The sequence below is a fragment of the Schistocerca americana genome, chromosome 2 (assembly GCF_021461395.2).
Source record: "Schistocerca americana isolate TAMUIC-IGC-003095 chromosome 2, iqSchAmer2.1, whole genome shotgun sequence".
In the NCBI taxonomy this organism is placed as follows: domain Eukaryota; kingdom Metazoa; phylum Arthropoda; class Insecta; order Orthoptera; family Acrididae; genus Schistocerca; species Schistocerca americana.
In genome coordinates this window covers 1,093,435,235-1,093,449,274 of record NC_060120.1, presented here as the reverse complement: position 1 = coordinate 1,093,449,274, position 14,040 = coordinate 1,093,435,235, and the positions used below count along the sequence as shown (strand labels likewise).

General features: G+C 40.0%; 3 protein-coding genes across 5 annotated transcripts in view; 1 reads left to right on the top strand and 2 right to left on the bottom strand.

The window, feature by feature from the left end:
* Positions 1-1,872, bottom strand: part of LOC124596494 (diphthine methyltransferase) — a 140,005-nt gene extending 138,133 nt beyond the window's left edge. The window contains exon 1 of one of the 3 annotated variants that reach the window (XM_047135652.1): positions 1,762-1,872. The gene's annotated coding sequence lies outside the window, so the exon portion shown is untranslated. Of the gene's footprint in view, positions 1-1,592 lie in introns of all 3 variants that reach the window. The other 2 variants (XM_047135653.1, XM_047135651.1) reach the window with 2 other exon arrangements.
* On the bottom strand, positions 1,079-1,423 carry LOC124594688 (cyclin-dependent kinase 2-associated protein 1-like). The gene has a single exon (XM_047133054.1). The coding sequence runs from the start codon at positions 1,421-1,423 to the stop codon at positions 1,079-1,081; it is 345 nt and encodes a 114-aa protein (XP_046989010.1).
* Positions 1,873-1,905: 33 nt separating the features above from the next.
* The window catches only part of LOC124596495 (ragulator complex protein LAMTOR2), a 46,983-nt gene continuing 34,848 nt past the window's right edge, over positions 1,906-14,040 (top strand). Inside the window, exon 1 of the mRNA XM_047135654.1 lies at positions 1,906-2,100. Within this exon, the coding sequence (XP_046991610.1) occupies positions 2,033-2,100 (68 nt within the window). The 5' untranslated portion in view covers positions 1,906-2,032. The remainder of the gene's footprint in view (positions 2,101-14,040) is intronic.

The window sequence follows — 14,040 nt, the reverse complement described above, 5'->3', positions numbered from 1 at the left end:
GACTGACATCTAAGACGAACTGTTCCATTAATAAAACAACTTGCTTTTCTGTTTACTAAAAGCCTGCGCTGTGATGAAGTCATTTTTGTGAACAGTCTCTGCTTTGCTTGCTTGCAGAAAATACCAATACAATTAAATACAGTAATATATGTAAATAATCATAACATTACCCTATTAAGTCTTTCTTAGTAAGGACTGATAAGTGTTGCACCAACTGTCAGTAAATCACTCTTCTTATAAAGTAGTTTTACATTTTCTGGATCCAACAACTACCCAAATCCCTTATGCAGCACAGGAAGTAAACTTAAATCACATAGTCCTGAAGAAGAGATCTATTTACAAAATACACTTAAGTGGCACAAACACACACATTTGATACCCGCCTACATACTGTTTGCTGACTGAATCATATGAAACTTCAGCACAAAAATAAAATACTACATTATGCGGTATCAACTTTACTATTTCCCTAATTCTGAGAAGCATATACATATATTTATATTATATGATACAAATGCACAGACTGCAATTGTTATAATTATCATCATAGGACTCAAACTGTCAGACAATAACAAGACAGCTGCACATCTGAGATTCCTTAAAATAATGTTATTTCTGTAACGAACTTCCACCGATATGTTATGACATGCATTGCATTATGATATCAAATTATGTAAGTCCAATATATTTACTACCTTCGTGGCTAGGAAATTTAATGCTACTTTCGCATTAGGAACAGATTTCGCAAATCACACATTGCTTCCTTTATGTAAAACAGTTTCCTTCGGAGGGCAACACACAACTATTCGTCCTCTTATTTTTCTACTCCGCGTAAAACCAGTCATTGAAACATTGTCGCTTTTTTATGAGAAAACTAAATATGTACTAAGTAACAGTGCGCAAAATAATATCGCTCGAGTGTGATCGTTGAAAGCAGTAACAAATACAGGAAAGTTTCCACTTCAAAATAATTTTATATTGGTAATTGTAATCCCTCGGCACGTTACTTTTTGTGCATGTATTCTTCAAGTAAATTGTGTAACACAGCATCAAATGAAACGTCCGGCATTCCCGTGGGTCATTGTCTCGCACTCCTTTCGGTCTCCATCAGGCATTCACGTACGAGGATTCGTGCGTGGACTATTCCTCTTTTCAGTCGCTCTGCGGAACTCTTACTCCCGGCGTAAGTTGGCCTGATATCCTTTCCCATTTCTTCAATAACTGCAAGCAACTGGGCATACTTCGACTGCCCGGGAGGCGCTGGAGGAATCGCTGGATGCTGTCTGAGAACGTTGGCTCCGCTTCCAAGAGCTGTGGGAAATGCTCCTGGAGATGACATAAGATCAGCTGGAAGCATCATTGTTGCCGCTGCACTTGGCGTCATTGGTGAGTCCACACTTTGAATGTCATCATCCATCATCATGATGCGAATGCTGTGGTATTCACGACAGATATTTTCCGTTGAAGAGTAGCAAGTGCGGATAAAAAGAAACAGAAGCACGTACAAATCAACACCTGTGCGGTTTATCAGGCACTACAGAACTGACAACACACCATTACAAGTAGTTTCATTCAGTCTTTAAACAGCGTACCTTAGTGATGAACAGCCGTTTGAATTTCAGCGATAGTTTACAACTTTACGGTAGTGAAGTATCAAGACAAAAATCAGTTACACATATATGTAAGGTATCTGAAAATGTTCTTAAATGTGTGCTCACGAAAAGTGTTAATATAGGTTATCCTTAATTGAAAGGAACGTACTTTACTGTAAATTGTCTCTATAAAAATAATAATTAACACATGACTAACGCCACAGCAGCACAGTAGCGCCATCAACGGTGCCATGTGGAAAGCAATTCAGTAGCTTCGTCGTTAACATTCCTTCAGCAACTGAGTGCGTCGAACAAAGATGCTATTAAAAACTAAGTATTGTGATATCTTTGACATCGGCAGCGAGATAAAAGTCACGCGGTTATGTTTGGTGATTGACGAATCCGGTTGTGTATGAGATGTAATAGTGGTATATACAAAAATGCTGAAACCTAAAGCTTTAACGCAGGTTTTAAGCCAGGCAAATACCGGCGGAGTGGAGAATACGCTGTAAGTTAGTTAGTTAGTTAGTAGTAGTAGTAGTAGTAGTAGTAGAGAATGCGCTGTAACTTAGTTAGTAGTAGCAGCAGAAGCAGCTTTATTCATCTGTAGATCTCTTTTTACAAGGATATAGAACACTTCTTATTTTAACCTTATCTCGAAGAAGATCCAAAAGTTCTACAGGTTCTCCTATTATACTTATTTTAGGAAAGAGACCAGAATGTACTAATTGTGCTGTTGTTAGTAACGTAACACGTTTGACTACCTTTGTTGCAAAATACAAATGCTATGTAAGTCATGTGAGCTACAGGGAATGACCCTTGGCTAGAGCTGTGCTGTAATAGAACTCGTTAGCACTCCATTATTTAAGTTGTAAATTTCGTGCTAACTCGTTAGCACTCCATTATTAGGTAACCTGCTAAGTGCTATCACACCAGTAATCTGCAAGTGACAGACCAGTTACAGATCTAGTGGCCAAGAGGTTCCACAGCTTTTACATTATCCAGTAATACGTGCCGGCAAGACTATATATTGTTTGGTAACTTAATTAAATGTTCCATGAAGAATATGCACAATATCTGTTGCGATGGTGTGAAACAAATTGACACATGTTATGTAGGTCCTACTGGTATATTTGTATTGCAGTGCAGTGCTGTGTGCTGGCCATTCACAGGTCAGCATATAACACAGTGCTATAAATTTCAATATCAATTTACATTTCAGTCTTTGTACTTCTTGTTAATAGTGAAGAGCGAATTTAATAGAACATGTTTGCCTGCTATATTGTGTGCATTACCTGCAGTAGATTGTACATTTATGGTGCAGGTCACTACCCCCATGAACAACGAACTATGTCATGGTGGTGTGACTTGGGTATGTCAATGATACCATAGGTGTAACTGCAGTGGAAGGGTATTTATTGAACGGCTCGACAACTAAATGGTTACTTACTAAAAAGTCAGCTGCTTTTTCAGTAGTTGGAGGGGCAACAGTCTGGATGGTTAAGTGATCTGGCTTTGTAACATCAACCAATGTGGCCTTGCTGAGCTGGCATTGCAAACAGCTGGGAGCTGATATTTTTCCAGAAGATGTCGCTCTACTGTGTGGTTAAATAATGTGGCATTCACTTCGGTGAAATAGTCTGGAGGTAATATAGCTCCCCATTTGGATATTCAGGTAGGGAGTACTTAGGAGGATGAAAACACCAGGAAAAACAAAACTGCAAATCCGTGAATTACAGTGGAGAATGTTAGATCCCTTAATCAGGCAGATAGGTAAGAAAATTTAAAAAGGGAAATGGATACATTGAAGATAGATATAATGGAGATTAATGAAGTTTGGTAACAAGATGGATAGAACTTCTCATCGGGTGAGAACAGGATTATAAATACAGAATCAAATAAATTTAAAGCAGGAGTAGGTGTGATGACAGAACTTAAACGCAAGAATATACGGAGAGTTGGTGCAAGTCAAGTGCGAGTCATATGCACAAATCCAGATGGTGGTAGTATTGTGTACACAAGACATAAAAGGACAGTGCATTGGTGGACCTGTCATTGGTACGTAGGTGTTTCACGTGAAAAGATTTCTGCTGTGGTCATGGCTGGACAATGGGAATTGTCAGACTTCGACTGCAGAATGGTAGTTGGAGTTACTCTTGGGATATTCTATTTCAGAAATCATTTGAGAATTCAATAATCTGAGACTCACAGTGTTGAGAATACAAACTTCAGGCATTACCTCTCACCATGGTCAACACAGTGTCTGACAGCCTTTACTTAACAACTGAGGGCAGCAGCATTTGACTATAGTTCTCAGTGCTAAAACACAAGCAACAATGGATAAAATAACAACAGAAATAAACACGGGACGTACACTGAGTGTATCAATTGGGACAGTGCAGTGAAATTTGACGTTAATGGGCTGTGGCGTCGGATGACCAGTGTGAATGCCTTTGCTTACAGCATGTCGCCTACAGTGCTTCTTCTGGCTTCGTGACAGTATCAGTTGATTGTAGACGATTGGAAAACTGTGACATGGTCAGATGAGTCCTGTTTTCAGTTGGTTAGAGCTGATGTTAGGGTTCGATTGTAGTGCAGCAGGCCCCCTGAAGTTGTCAACAAGGCACCGTGCAGGCTGGTGGTACTTCCTTAATGTTGTGGGCCATGTTTATGTGGAATGGACAGGTCCTCTGGTCCAATTAAACTGACCATTGACTTAAAATGATTATGTTCAGCTACTTGAAGACCTGTATTCATTTTTGGACTTCATGGAACTTTTATGAATGACAGTACACCATGTCACAAGGCCACAAGGGAGACAGAGGTGGATACAAAACTGGATTCCAAAGCCTATAATTAATCTTACGCAACTTGAAAGAACTCCCATGAAAGAAGAGTGATCTTAGAACAATGAAACTTCATGGAAATACTTGTTAAGGACATATGGAACAGGAAATAATGAATAAACCATTGAAAAAAGAAAAATCAGTTTCCCGATGAGAGGCTAACATTTGTTGTGTGTGTACCATGTTTGCATTATAGGCCTAGGTTACAAATATTGCTCAATGTTACAACCACCTGCACCTACAGAAGCCTGAAACCGCACTAGATACTACTTCGCAATTCTTCAGAGCACTTTTTGAACAGTGGATAATAGAATGTTAAGCTTTCGTGACACAGCTCGTGCACTGCTTGAAAATTCTGTGTTGTGTCCAGCATTCTTAGCCACGTCTTCAACAATTTATGGCACAATTGGCCATCAGCCATTCCCAAGAGCAGTTCCCAAATCACCAGTTAATTCAAACTTTCAAATAACGTTCTTCAGTTGGAGTGTAGAAAGAGGATGTCAGTGTATTCATTCCATGCATCGATACTCATGAAGAGCAGCAGGATTATTGCTACTGTTTTAGCAAAACAACTCTATGAATACAGTCGTGTTTGCCTTGTCCAGACCTGTGTTGACTCTCCACAACTGATGCTTACTTCAACGCTGCATCACTGATCTAACAGCAAGTCATGACACTAACCTACTAGCAATGCGTATCCCACAGTGCACAGTCTGAACATCATTCCTACAAAGTTGGGTACACATATGGTAAACAGTTCTGTGTATACACTGGCTCAATTTCTGAAAGTTTAATTATAACAACCCTCTAGGTAACAGTAGTTATGTGGAGATGAAGAGGCTTGCACAGGATAGAGTAGCGTGGCGAATTGCATCAAGCCATAATCGGACTGAAAACAACAGAACAGACCTTCTCTGTGTGAAATAATTTTTAAAATTTGCTCTGCTAACTGTAAGTTTTATTATTGGGCAAGTGGTCAAAGACATTTTTAGGCTGCACGTTGAACTGTCTGAGACACTGACAGCTTAAATAATGAGTATCATAAATTTTTGCCCCTATAGTATAGTTACTATTGTTTCCAAATTGTAATGGATTCTTTATGATACATTTCATTAGCAGATTATTTAATGTGAAACTGCTCTTAATGCCTTAGACCTCAGAGATATTTACAGAAGGCTAAGTGAATGCCATAGTTAGTACAACTTGATTATGTACAGTCATTAGCTGTTAACTAACTGCTTATCTCGGAAGGCAATGTCGTCATACTTTTGAGTGGAAGTATGTTATAATATTGATATAATTGCTCGAACAGTCCACGGGTATACTGCCTGTTCATAGTGTCCAACGAGCACAATATTTCGGCGATCAGACATGTTGCCATTGTCAGGTGCGCTGATGAACAGTTAGTCAGCGCACCTGACGATGGCAACATGTCTGATCGCCGAAATATTGTGCCCTTTGGACACTATGTACAGACAGTATACCCGTGGACTGTTCGAGCAACAAATACGCCGGGAGAAACTGAAGAATCGTATTGATATAATTGCTTCCAAAACTAGGAATTATGCCAATAGAAAAAGTTGCTGTTTGAAAAGTACAGTATTATACAGAATATTGGTAGTAGAGAGAAGCAACCAGCCACAATTTATATATATATATATAAAAAAAAAAACAAAGATGATGTGACTTACCATATGAAAGCACTGGCAGGTCGATAGAAACACAAACACATACATTCACACAAAATTCTAGCTTTCGCAACCAATGGTTGCTTCGTCAGGAAAGAGGGAAGGAGAGGGAAAGACGAAAGGATGAGACTTAAAACCCACATCCTTTCGTCTTTCCCTCTCCTTCATGTGCTGTGTTAATTTTTGGCATTACTCGTTGTTGTACAGAACTCTGTATAATGTACTCTAATTAAAGCAATGAAAAATGCAGGACGGAATGTAACAACATTGTGAGAAGAAAAGTTGATACTCGCCATACAGCGGGGATGCTGAGTCGCAGATAGGCGCAACAAGACTCTCAATTATAGCTATTGGCCGTTAAGGCCTTTGTCAACAATACACACATGCACGTGTGCACATTCAGATGCAACTCTCATACACGACTGTAGTCTCGGGCAACTGAAACTGCATTGTGAACAGCAGCACCAGTGCATGATGGAAGTGGCAACTGGGTGGGGGTAAGGAGGAGGCTGGAGTGGGGAGAGGGAGGGATAATATGGTGGGAGTGGCAGTGAAGTGCTGCGGGTTAGACTGTGGGCAGGGGAGAGGTGGAGAGGGGATGGGGGGAAATAACGGAAAAGGAGAGAAATAAAGACTGGTGTGGCAGTGTAATGACGTCTGTGTGGTGCTGGAATGGAAACAGGGACGGGTGAGAACAGTGACTAACAAAGGTTGAGGGTTATGGGAATGTAGGATGTATTGCAGGGAAAGTTTTCACCTGCGCAATTCAGAAAAGCTGGTGTAGGTGGGAAGGATCCATACGGCACAGTCTGTATAGCAGTGATTGAAATGAAGGGTTTCATGTCTGGCAGCATGCTCAGCAATAGTTTGGTCCACTTGTTTCTTGACTACAGTTTGTCGGTGGCCATTCGTGTGGGCAGACAGCCTGTTGGTTGTCTTGCCCACATATAATGCAACACAGTGGTTGCAGCTTAGCTTGTAGATCACATGACTGGTTTCACAAGTAGGCGGTGGTTTGTGACTGTATGTGGTGGTGGCAGGACGCATGGGACAGATCTTGCACTAAGTTACTTCACACGCTGTGAGGAGAATGGAACAGTCTCAGTTGTGATGTTGAAATTACTGTTTATTTATTCATCAGTAACAGATATTTCGGCTTATTCAAGGCATCTTCAGATTGGCCGATAAAAGATAAGCAGGTTACGAGTATTGATGATGATGATGATAAAACATCTGCAGAAATAAAGTGCTCTCGTCATATGCAAGAAAAATAGTCAAGGCAAATACATGCTCCCATCGTGTATTAAAATCATAACATCTAATAATCTTGCTGGGGTGCATAATGTGGACTAGTGAATACAATGCAGGATAAAGCCTGTGCAATCTGTCAAATGGTAAAAGTGCTGGAAGCATCATTCTACATCCTGTGACTACATACACAGTACTGAAGCAATACCAGTAAATCCTTTAGGATCCTCTGAAACCGAACTTAAAAATTTTAGTAGTTTTATGTAGTATTTTTATAGCACAGTATAAGTTATTGAAAAGTGTGTCCTGAATAATGACACTTTTTTTTTTTTTTTTTTAAAAAATCTTCGTGAGGATTGTTCTTATTTTTAGTATATTGATTCCATAAACTGAGCTGTCTGAAAAAGATATAATTTTAATATCAATGCAATGTTATTCAAATAGTGCATCGCGGTAGGAAACTACAAGAAGTCTGAGTATCTCATTAATATTTTGTCAGATAATTAATGCAATACATTAACAACAAGGGCCACAACACACTTTTCTGGGGTACATCTGATATTACATTTACTTCTGTCGATGTCTCTCCAACCTAGATAACACACAGTCTCCTCCAGAAAAACACTCACTCTGGTCAAATTTAAGTAGCACTATGTATGACAATACTTATGTTAAGAAATCTTGTAGCAGTACTGAGTAAAATGTTTCTCAGGTGTCAGAAAATACATCAACCATGGGTTTCAGCATGTCATGTGAGGAAGCACAGTTTCGGTTTCACTTGATTGCTGTTTTTGGAATCCATTCTGGTTGGTATGTTGGTAATTCTGTTTAAGACACCTCATTATACGTGACGTCAAACAAAATGTGACTGGGCTGGGTATTTCTTCATAGTGAGGCCGTACATGTACTCTCGGATGGCAAACCGTATTAGTAGTAACATCAGACATTTGCAGAGATTAGAGTCACTGACGTAGCATATGCAAAAGCTGTACAACTATTCAAACAGACCGTTAAAGGACTTCAAAGTGGTGTAAAGATTAGCATCTTGTTTTTAATGTATGGGAAAGTAGTATTGTATGACTGCAATAGCAACGAGCCACAATTGGAATCATACTTGCTGTGTGTTATTAAAATGAGGTGCTTGTGTCCACTATTTTGATGATATCGTGGATCAAAACTGACATCGCACACAAATGATTCAGTATTTCGATTTACAGCCATCCGTGAGCACAGGCGAGCATGTGAACACTGTTGACCTGTGCGACCGCTGCTGTAGACTGTCAAGTTAATGGAGGCTTTACCCGTGATTGTTGTTCTTGTGAAGGAAACTGTTTAAATTGTCTTGTGTATTTTCCTGTTGATTGTGATTGGCTGCTTGGCAAGAGTACTATCATGCCCAGTTGATTTACTCCTGTTGAACTCATTCTCATGCCACTGCTGATTTGTTTCATTGTCTTGGCTGTAGGTGATGCTTATGCTTTGTTTTGGATGTGTGAACAGGTTACACTGTCTTGCCATTGCAACCAACCCTTCAGTTTACCTCATAAACTCCCAGCAAGTGTAACATGTCGATAACATATTTTGTCAAATTTGGCCACTGTCAGAATTTGTTGTCACTGTGTAGGAAGTAAGTGATAGCAGACTGCCTGCATGTGTTGTAAAAGGAAATATGACAGTGTGCCATTGCCTTTTACGTGTAGACTCTTCTTCAGTGTAATGCACAAAGCATAAATCTGTGCTACATTTGTAACTGTTTGGAGGGCTAGTACACAATTGTGTCTCTGCTGTTATTGATGATGATTACCGCAAGGAAGGAATGGATAGGGCAGTACATAACCTAATCCTGTCAGGTAGTACTGAGGGATTCACAGAATTTAATGTCCAGTTGTTGGATTACTGTCAATACATACTGTATGGTGACTTGTGGAAAGTAGGTGCAGATGTAACGAAGAGCACTTGCGTTAGTGCCTCCAAGGCACATTACAGATAAGTTTAAAACTAATCCACAGTTTTAGCGCAGTCTTGTGATATCTGTAAGTCACGTGTACTCCATTTAGTAGCCATATACTTAAAATTGCTGCCAATTACATGATTTTGACAGCCGCATCTACATAAGCTGCCTTCTCACTAATGCTTATTACTAGTGTCCATTATGGCTGTGTGAGGATTAGGACTGACATTCTAGTCCACAAGCAGAGTCTACACCCATATCTGTATCCCACCCACCACCATACGTTCAGTGTCAGAGGGAGCATCATAGGATAAGCATATCATTCCCCTCCCACAGCCCCCACTCTTTTCCCAACTCCTGTTCCATTCACAGATGGCAGACGTGAAAGAAAACTCTTATTACCCTCTAAGAGTACTCCTCTAAGAGCCTGAACATCTTAGTTTTAGCACTGTGCTCATAATGTGAGGAGAAAGTAATGTGTTTATGAACGCGTTTTAGAAAATAAGTTCCAACTAAAATTACTTTCTTAGTGACGTTCCAGTAAGTCGTGTAGTAGGAGCCAGCTGCCAGGCAACTTTAGTTCTTTCTCAGGTGCCACCTGCTTACTGTGCTGCCAGTTTTGTAGAAACTTGTAGTGTGTTGACTTCCATGGCTGGGTGTCCCCTGCCTCCTCCCCCAAGCCACTGCACTTTATTAGTCAAAGTGTAATTTTAATTGGAGTATAAGGCACAGCAGGTTTCCTGAAATGACTTCTGATGCTGTTCATTAACCATTTCTGTGATAAGCTCATAGTGATTAAATTGACTTCTGACACAATGTACAGCTCCTTTGAATCGTTTCTGTCTTCAGTCAATCTGACTCGTTAAGGATCCCAAGCTGACAAACAGTAACCAAGAATTGGTCAGAAAAGTATTTTAAAACTGACTTCTTTCATTTATCAATTGACACCTTAGAATACTCCCATGGTGAAATTTCTCCCATCATTGCAACTTACATCACTAAGGTGAGAAACTCGTAAGTATGAGATAGTGTCACACTGCAAATTCGTCTCCACTATTGTTGTTGTAGTTGTGGTCTTCAGTCCTGAGACTGGTGTGATGCAGTTCTCCATGCTACTCTATCCTGTGCAAGCTGCTTCATCTCCCAATACGTACTGCAGCCTACATCCTTCTGAATCTGCTTAGTGTATTCATCTCTTGGTCTCCCTCTAAGTCTTTGCACTCCACGCTGCCCTCCAATACTAAATTGGTGATCCCCTGATGCCCCGGAACATGTCCTACCAACCGATCCCTTCTTCTAGTCAAGTTGTGCCACAAACTTCTCTTCTCCCCAATCCTATTCAATACTTCCTCATTAGTTATATGATCTACCCGTCTAATCTTCAGCATTCTTCTGTAGCACCACATTTCAAAAGCTTCTATTCTCTTCTTGTCCAAACTATTTATCGTCCATCTTTCACTTCCATACACGGCTACACTCCACGTAAATACTTTCAGAAACAACTTCCTGACACTTAAATCTATACTCGATGTTAACAAATTTCTCTTCTTCAGAAACTCTTTCCTTGCCAGTCTACATTTTATATCCGCTCTACTTCTACCATCATCAGTTATTGTGCTCCCCAAATAGCAAAACTCCTCTACTACTTTAAGTGTCTCATTTCCTATTCTAATTCCCTCAGCATCACTCGACTTAATTCGACTTCATTCCATTATCCTCATTTTGCTTTTGTTGATGTTCATCTTATATCCTCCTTTCAAGACACTGTCCATTCCGTTCAACTGTTCTTCCAAGTCCTTTGCTGTCTCTGACAGAATTACAATGTCATTGGCAAACCTCAAAGTTTCCATTTCCTTGCCATGGATTTTAATACCTACTCTGAATTTTTCCTTTGTTTCCTTCATTGCTTACTCAATATACAGATTGAATAACATTGGGGAGAGGCTACAAGCCTGCCTCACTTCCTTCCCAACCAATACTTCCCTTTCATGTCCCTTGACTCTTATAACTGCCGTCTGGTTCTGTACAAATTGTAAATAGCTTTTCGCTCCCTGTATTTTACCCCTGCTACCTTCAGAATTTGAAACAGAGTATTCCAGTCAACATTGTCAAAAGCTTTCTCTAAGTCTATAAATGCCAGAAACGTAGGTTTGCCTTTCCTTAATCCATTTTCTAAGATAAGCCGTAGGGTCAGTATTGCCTCAAGTGTTCCAACATTTCTACGGAATCCAAACTGATCTTCCCTGAGGTCGGCTTCTACCATTCGTCTGTAAAGAAATCACGTTAGTATTTTGCAGCCGAGACTTATTAAATTGATAGTTCGGTAATTTTCGCATCTGTCAGCACCTGCTTTCTTTGGGATTGGAATTATTATATTCTTCTTGATGTCTGAGGGTATTTCGCCTGTCTCATACATTTTGCTCACCAGATGGTAGAGTTTTGTCAGGACTGGCTCTCCCAAGGCTGTCAGTAGTTCTAATGGAGTGTTGTCTACTCCCGGGGCCTTGTTTCGACTCAGGTCTTTCAGTACTCTGTCAGACTCTTCACACAGTATCTTATCTCCCATTTCATCTTCATCTACGTCCTGTTCCATTTCCATGATATTCCCCTCAAGTACCTCGCCCTTGTATAGACCCTCCATATACTCCTTCCACCTTTCTGCTTTCACTTCTTTCCTTAGAACAGGGTTTCCATCTGAGCTTTTGATATTCATGCAAGTTGTTCTCTTTTCTCCAAAGGTCTCTTTAATTTTCCCCTAGTAAGATAAGCCTCTACATCCCCACATTTCTCCTCTAGCCATGCCTGCTTAGCCATTTTGCACTTCCTGTTGATCCCATTTTTTGAGACATGTGTATTCCTTTTTGCCTGCTTCATTTACTGCATTTTTATATTTTCTCCTTTCATCAATTAAATTCAATATTTCTTCTGTTACCCAACGATTTCTACTAGCCCTCGTCTTTTTACATACTTGATCGTCTGCTGCCTTCACTATTTCATCCCTCAAAGCTTCCCATTCATCTTCTACTGTATTTCTTTCCCCCATTCCTGTCAATTGTTCCCTTATGCTCTCCCTGGAACTCTTTACAACCTCTGGTTTTTAGTCAGTTTATCTAGGTCCCATCTCCTTAAATTCCCCCGTTTCTGCAGTTTCTTCAGTTTTAATCTACAGTTCATAACCAATAGATTGTGGTCAGAGTTCACATCTGCCTCTGGAAATGTCTTACAATTTAAAACCTGGTTCCTAAATCTCTGTCTTACCATTATATAATCTATCTGATACCTTCTAGTATCTCCAGGATTCTTTCATGTATACAACCTTCTTTTATGATTCTTGAACCAAGTGTTAGCTATGATTAAGTTGTGCTCTGTGCAAAATTCTACCAGGCGGCTTCCTCTTTCATTTCTTCCCCCCAATCCACATTCACCTACTACGTTTCCTTTTTTTCCCTTTTCCTGCTACCGAATTCCAGTCACCCATGACTATTAAATTTTCATCTCCCTTCTCTATCTGAATAATTTCTTTTATTTCATCATACATTTCTTCAATTTCTTCATCAGCAGAGCTAGTTGGCATATAAACTTGTACTACTGTAGTAGGCATGGGCTTCGTGTCTATCTTGGCCACAATAATGCGTTCACTATGCTGTTTGTAGTAGCTACCCGCATTCCTATTTTTTTATTCATTATTAAACCTACTTCTGTATTACCGCTATTTGATTTTGTGTTTATAACCCTGTATTCACCTGACCAAAAGTCTTTTTCCTCCTGCCACCGAACGTCACTAATTCCCACTATATCTAACTTTAACGTATCCATTTCCCTTTTCAAATTTTCTAACCTACCTGCCCGATTAAGGGATCTGACATTCCACGCTCTGATCCGTAGAACGCCAGTTTTCTTTCTCCTGATAACGACGTCCTTTTGAGTAGTCCCCACCCAGAGATCCGAATGGGGGACTATTTTACCTCCGCAATATTTTACCCAAGAGGACGCCATCATCATTTAACCATACAGTAAAGTTGCATGCCCTCGGGAAAAATTACGGCTGTAGTTTCCCCTTGCTTTCAACCGTTCGCAGTACCAGCACAGCTAGGCAGTTTTGGTTAGTGTTGCAAGGCCAGGTCTGTCAATCATCCAGACTGTTGCCCCTGCAAATACTGAAAAGGCTGCTGCCCCTCTTCAGGAACCACATGTTTGTCTGGCCTCTCACAGATACTCCTCCGTTGTGGTTGCACCTACGGTACGGCTATCTCCACTATTATTTTTGGGATATTTATTTATTTTCAAGGAGTACTTCAGTTCATCAAGTACTGACAGTAAATGCGAAATTACTACCACCAGAAAAGATTGAAGAGAAGGTTAAAAGCTAACAGAAACAATTAAAAAGTAAGAAAGAAAGAAATCCTGATCTGGATTCTTTCTGAGATGGTTAGAGAAAAAAAAAGAAACAAAAAATAGAATTTAAAGCAATGCGTGCAGCAGACAAAATGAATCCAATTATTACTTGGTTTCACTCACATTGAATTACATGTTCTAAAAATTCATGCTTAGGCTGTATGCAGAAAGTACAGCATGGCACAGTGTGGCTGGTGGTGTCACAGGTGCAAGTAGCAGGTAACTCAGTTTTCCGTATTGAAGGTGACTGCTAGTATAGTATTGGTCGTTTTGCTATGGCTTTTGTTGTGGTGTATTGGTGTTCACCTCATCAGCTACTA